The following is a 6,842-nucleotide window of genomic DNA, read 5'->3' as shown; positions in this document are numbered from 1 at the left end:
GAACAGGGAACCCAAAATGTGCACTGACAGGGGACATAACCCTCTGGGAAATGAGGTGACACTCTGCAGACACTTGTGTCACACCCCGCACACCCAGAAGCATCTTCTTCCTTTAAAGGGAAAGGTAACCTGGACTTTCTCGTCTCCAAGTGGCAAGTGGTTTCTGATCGTACTAATTATAACTCTACCAAGTCTGAAAAAAGCACAGAGAATATTGTAAAATAAAATGTAATACTTTACTTTTCCGTATCTGTACTGTTTCATCAGTCTGATAAATTATCTACAAATGCATAAAACTGAAGCAACATTGTCCAATGCACTCAGAATGGTCCCAACTTCAATTACAAGTAAACCACATTAAAGATTTACTGTACAGTAAACAAATGGGTGAAAAACTGTAATTTATTGAAACTCATAACTCAAAAAATATAAGATGCTGTAGTGTACAATATGTTACACAAAGCACCCTAGGGTGCACATTCAAGTCAAGTAACTCCATCGCCCCCCAAACCCTGGTACCCTAGTACTTGTTCCATATACAATCATGCACATTTACTCTTCAAGAGGAAGCCCCCAGAATTCTGATGTGTTAAATAGCACCAAAATTGGCATAGTCCATTGAAAAAAAAATGGGGAGCTCAATTAACTTGGCCAATACTTCTGACAGATATTATACATTCATGGAATTAAACAGTCTAAACTAACCTAAACAGTGTGTACTGCAACGATTACGGGTCTAATTTGAAGTTCTCCCCATATAGCAGTAGTGGAGGCAATCTGCTCTAAGCAAAACTACTTACGTACTTCCTACACAAAGCTCGTCTGCCTTTTTTGTTGGAAATAAGTCTATGAGGGGTGTGGAAAACTTGGATCTTTCCAGAACAACTACTGGTCTTAAGTAATGAAGCTGTTTTAAGGCAAGGTCTCCGCAGTCCGTTAGTGCCTTGTCCAAGATCGCCCGCAAATTTTCTAGAGATGGGGCAGATGACGATTCGGACAACAAGGGCTGGATTTCTGTTAGCTGCCCGTGATTATTTTGGGTTATAACTACATTTTTGTCATTTACAAAGTTGTTTACTGGGGTATCCCCTTGACCGTCTCCCTCTTTTTGCAAGGTTTTATCTAGTGGCAATTGCTCAGGAGACTCCCATTCTACTACCTCATCAAAATCATCATCGTCGTCGTCGTCTTTACCCTCACTCTCCTGAATAAATTTTAAAAACGAAGACTCAAATCCCATTGGCTTATATGTCTTTAAATCAAACGGTTTGGACACCGGAGGCTTCTGAAATTTGTCTTTCGCAGCACAAAGTGCATTTCTTTTTACATTTGGATTGACTGCACTATGCTGGCAGCCTTCTGGGTCTTTCTCTCTTGGCAACTCTAACTGTAAATTGGAGAAATAAGAGCTATTCTCTCTTTCGCTATTTTCAGAAAGGTCTTCAGGTTTACATGCAGCTGTCTCCCTGACGTTAGGCTCTTCAAAAGAGGCGTTCTTTGAACTGTGGTTATACTTTAAAGTGCCTGAATACATAAAGGCACTGGCATCAAAACTCACACTTCTTGATGGACAATTTTTTTGGTCTTCGTTGCTTACGTCCGGAGGATCAGAGTCAGTGTTTGGAACAAGAGGTTTTTCACCTTCCTGCCCGTGCTCAGGATTAGCTGGTTTATCCTCTGTCGCTTCTGCACCTTTTTTATCCGAGTCTGTGGCTGCTTCGGAGCAGGTCTGTTTTTCAGTCATTACGCCACATTTAACACAAACAACGAGTTTCTGCAGCCGTTGCTCTATGTACATATTGGTCATCTGATGCGTGCGCTTGTAGTGCCTCACTATACTGCTCTCCAGTTTGACCACAGACAAGCAGCCCTGGACCATGCAGGGGTACTGCGTCTGGTTAGACTTCTCTTTGCACATCTGCAGGGCTTCCTCTTTAGTTTTGAAGTTCAGCAGATGCTTTTCTCTACTCCTGCTAATTCTTTTAGGTTTTACTTTTACCTGCTTCCCGTTCTGCTTGCTTACGTCTAAACTGTCTTTCAAATGATTTTGTTCAGTTTTGTCTTTACCTTGATTATCGTCATCCTCCTCCTCTCTTGGATTTCCGAAGAGACTATCGTAATACTCACTGTGTCGGAAATAGACGTGTTGAGAGTAGTGACTGTAATTGGTGAAAATCCGATCACAGCCATTAAGGTCACAATGGATTTCAAAATCTTTGTTTAATTTTTCTGCATTGGCGTGTTCTTCTATTAGGTGCCGTTTAAGCTTATCAAAGGTATAAAAGACAGCAGGGCAGTGGGGCTGGTTGCAAGCGAATCTTGCAGACTCAGCTTCCAAAAGCAGTTTTTGATCCTCCACGTGTTCGTTGTGGAAGTCACTACAATGCTTAGCAAGAGCTTTAGAACATAAAAAACGTTTACCACACTCTTTGTACTTGCATGCAAATATTTTTTTACATTTGACAAGTTCCCTTTTTGTTCTTGCTTTGTCTTTTTCTAAGCAGAGCTGTTCCTTATTGTACTGGTGAACGGTTCTATAATGGCGAATCAAACCCTTCTGGTTGGTAAATGCCGAGTTGCAACTTTTATGTATGCAATGAAATGGTTTGTGGTACTTATGCAATATATAACACAAGTTTCCTTTAGCAACTGTTCTTTTGCTTCCTCTTCCCTCTCTCGCTTCCAGCTCTTCCCTGCGACTGTCCCGAGAAGTGATGTTCGATGTTTTCCTCGTGACGGTATTGTCCGTCTCTTCGCTGGACTCCAAATCCGTCTCGGAGCTACAGTCTTCCTTTTTAGGAGGGCACAGCTGCTCAGAGTGGTCTGAATGTTCACTGAATTCCGCGCTGGCTGCACAGACAGGTGGTGGGACGGTGCTATTTTTACGCATGTCATCTGTACATAAACCTACGTGATCGAGTTTTTCGTCAGAACATGCCTTGTGAGCTGCCCTCTCGCAGCCAATTTGATGTTTGTTTCTATAGTGAATCCTAAGGTGTGTTTTTCTTGTAAACGATCTTTGGCAAATGTGACACTTAAACGGCGAGTACCGATGCTGGAACATATTTAGCTGAAGAACCATTTCCTTTGAATAGTTATGCTTTTTAACATAATGCATTAAGAGAGCTTCTCTGGTAACAAACTCACACGTACATCCCTGACATTCACAGAAAAATGGTTTAGCTGCCAGCTGAGTAAGGTACTGGCTGGGTAAATTATCTTCTTGCTCTTGAAATTTTGAGGTAGTTTCATTTCCTGACTCAGGGCACTTGGCATCCCTGGACGAATAGGACTGTAAAGAGCCCAAAAAAGGCTTGTGCCTTGAAGAATTCTGAATGTTGGAATTTTTTAAGCTCAGGTGTTTCAAGCCTAGCATGAGTTCCAATATGTTATCTTCAACAATTGATTCTTTAGAACTGTCATAAAAAGATGTTTCTGGGGAAGAAGGACAAGCTTCTTCCTTCAGGCCGTTGCTTCCTTTAGCATCTAGAGTCGAACACAAGCTCTCTGGAGAGTCAGCATTTGTGTCGGAGTTATGACCTAACTCTGTACTAATGTCTGTAGGGGTTTTACTGTCCTGAGCCTCACTCAACAGATCGAGAAAGTCTTTAGTTTTCACCTCCATACTTTTTTTACCTTTAAAGTTATAGGGGTGGGCCCTGCGAAGGTGTTTGTGCATACTTCTGGAATTTTTGTGCGTGGAACAGCAACTCTGAAATCCACAGGAAAGGTTTTTTTCCTCAAAGCAGACTGCCGCGTCGGAACACTGCTGCTTCTCGTCTACTGGGTGGAAGACTCCTTCCTGGGAGATGAGAAAACCTGGAACTGCTTCATCGTGAGCCGCTGTTTCAATCCGCAGAGGAGACACCCGCCCTTGGTTTACTGCAGCATCTACGCCGTGGTCCCCACAATGAAGGCTGCAGTTACTTTCGCTGTCTAGATCTTCACTGTCTGAGAGAGCTTCTTCCTTAATCGGTGGAATTTCCTGAGAGCCTGAGGGATCCAAGTTATCGCTCAGACTGGGATTTTCAGACTGTTCAAGCAGCCGGGACTCTGGAAGATAACTGCATTTGTCTTTTGAAACGGACTCTTCGAGCGTTTGCTTCGCTTCCCCGTTTGACACTTCAATATTATGCACTGCGAGGTGATTGCGAAACTCAGTTTTGGAATAATAAAACTTTTTGCAACCAAAGAAGTTGCAGGTGTACGATGCATCTCTGAAGTGCTGCGCCTCGTGGTGGTAAAGTTGCCCTAAGTCACTGAAAACGATATTACAGCCATTTAGCTCACATTTGTAACGAAGATCATCGTGTGTTTGCTTGTGATTGAGCAGCTCGTTAACGGACCCAAATCTCGCGTAACAATCCATGGACACGCACATGTAGGGCTGAGGCCCGCAGTGCACGCGCTCGTGCTCCCGCAGGTGAAAGGACGTCATGAAGTGCCGGCGGCAGAATGCGCACTTCTCCCTCCTGTTCTTCATATCCAGGTAGTGCTTCGCGTTCTCATCGTTGTTTTGATGTTCTGCTTTCAGGTGCACGCTTAAGTATTTGAACTGCTTAAACACTCTCGAGCAATCGGTGCCGGGACAGGGGTAGATGTCTCTGTCCTGTAGCTGGCAGTTCTCCAGTTGGCTGAACGTGACGTATTCGTGTGCGTCGTTTTCAAAGTCGTCGGGCAGCTGCGGCTGATGTGACTTTTCCTGAAACGCCGGGGCTGGGCTGCTGGAAGCTGCCGTCTTCTGTGGTGATCTCTCTTTTTTCAGGATGATCTTCTTTTTAGGTCTGTGTGTTCTACTAGGCGGCATTTTAACATGTTCCATTACATGGGGTACAAAGAATTCCTTTCTCTTGAACTTTTTTGTACACACCGGACACGTATAAACACCATCTTCCATGTGCATCTTGGAGTGATGCAGTATTCTCGCTTCTATGCACTCCCTTTTACAGAGCACACAAAAAAATTTGTACTGAAGCCATCTCTGGTATCTTTCCGAAGAACCAATTGGTTTTTTTACTCTTGCTTTTTCTTTAGGGTGGCTCATCGTGTCTTTTCCATCGTAATATTTATGTTCTTTTGTCTCATCATAGTCACTGAAGAAAGTTTCTAACATGTCCGTTTCATTGATTGACATGTTACAGCTGGCATCATCCTCGGAATCAGAAGCTGCCTTCCCTAACAGTTTAAGGCAATGTCGCTTTAAGGTCTTCCAGTCCCAAAATTCAGGATCAAATGGCCAATACGCTTTTAAAGCTAAGAGCAACTCACAGCGGAGTGAATTTGGAACCGGTGCATTTTCTTCATCAAATTTTTGATCCGGTTGCATATAGAGCTCTTCCAGCACATTGAATCCACTCAGTGTTGGCTCAAGTAAAAATTCCGTGAGCTGACAAGCTCTTCTAACTTCAAGGTCCTCTGGCAACAGGCATGCAATTGTTTTACACACCGACGTCTTCATTTCGTCGCTGCCGTTTGATCGGATCTGAAGGGCCCTCACACACAACAAAACAGACACAGCAAGTCCAGCATCTTCCGCCTGTTAAAAAAAACAAACACAAAACCAAACACAACAAAGATCCACAAAGCAAATGTTACTTTTCTTTGATAAGTACATTCTCTCTGCAGCTGTTCTACGAAAAAAATGTGCAGTGAGAGCATCCAAGGGATGACAGAGCACTCGGAATGCATCCAGCCTCCCGAGTGTTAAGTGCCCAAGCCACTGAGCATAATTTAAAAAACTGTGGTTTATTTTACGTGAGGAACCTCTTCCACTTATCAGGTGAGGGGAGCCACTTCACGTTTAGTGCAATCTGCAGAGCAGCCACATGAACTAACTTAGGCACCAGATGTTGCAAAGCATCTAACTCCTCTCTCTCTTCACGGAGTGACTCTCAAACATAACTTGGTCAATGTCTGAAAGAGAACAGTGTCAATCTTCCACATACGTTCCTCTCGCAGCAGCCACACAGGTTATTAACTCAGAACACTTATTTTTATTACTGTGTAATAAGAAAATTGATGTAAATTCACGCCCTAAATGAAATAACCTTCAACAGTGCAGTCCAGCAGCAGAAATTATTCCTGATGAACATAACCGCCATTTCGCTTCCAAGCGTACTGCGAGGAGCCTGCGCAACTTGGAAGTGCTGCTCAACACCATCAGGAAAATACCTACAAAGACTATTCACATGCTGATATTAAAAAAATATTAAAAAAAAATCCAATTTCTACATTGCTAAAATTGAAAGTTACCTTGTTCCAAAAGCGTATCTTTCAGCATAAACAATCTGAATGCATGAAGCAACTATTTAGTAATCTATTAGTGAAGATACCAAACAGTGAAGATATTTATGAGGAGTGTAGAGAGATGACATGTGGCTAACACAACCACATCCACACCGGCTCAGATGGTGAAGACCCAAAGGAACTAAGAACAAGTTAAAAGAATTAGCAAGCTCTCATACTCACTGTGTACCACCTATGAGAAGTCACAAAATACCTCTGTATTTCAGTAACAGTGCTAATTTGCTAGAGAGAAGTAAAAAAGCTATTTCCTCAGGACAAGATACATTAACGTAACGTAGCAGGAAGCAGAGAAAGAACTGGCACAAGCAAACAACGTGTTACGCTTGTTGCCTCAAGTGCCCACTTGTGCACACTCTAGAAGTTGAAACAGGCCAACTTTAGAGAAACTAGGAGCAAACATTTCTCCGTGCAACCACTACCCGAATCCATCTTTGCCAAATCAGAGTTCCAGCCTCACCTCTGTGATCTGCGAAAGGACAATCACATCATCCTTCTGATCTGTTCTCTGTTCCAAACCAGGGCTCTGACACTTGCTC

General features: G+C 43.0%; 1 protein-coding gene across 1 annotated transcript; it reads right to left on the bottom strand.

Annotated features, from left to right (window-relative positions):
* Positions 1 to 796: 796 nt before the first annotated feature.
* Positions 797 to 6,101, bottom strand: RLF (rearranged L-myc fusion). The gene is made up of 2 exons (XM_009872777.1): positions 6,096 to 6,101; positions 797 to 5,536 (listed from the first exon to the last, which is right to left on the bottom strand). Exons 1-2 carry the CDS (start codon positions 6,099 to 6,101, stop codon positions 797 to 799), a joined length of 4,746 nt encoding a protein of 1,581 aa, XP_009871079.1.
* Positions 6,102 to 6,842: the final 741 nt, after the last annotated feature.

Source organism: Apaloderma vittatum, unplaced genomic scaffold, assembly GCF_000703405.1.
Source record: "Apaloderma vittatum isolate BGI_N311 unplaced genomic scaffold, ASM70340v1 scaffold32147, whole genome shotgun sequence".
NCBI classification, from domain to species: Eukaryota; Metazoa; Chordata; class Aves; order Trogoniformes; family Trogonidae; genus Apaloderma; species Apaloderma vittatum.
This window is presented reverse-complemented; position numbering and strand designations above follow the sequence as displayed.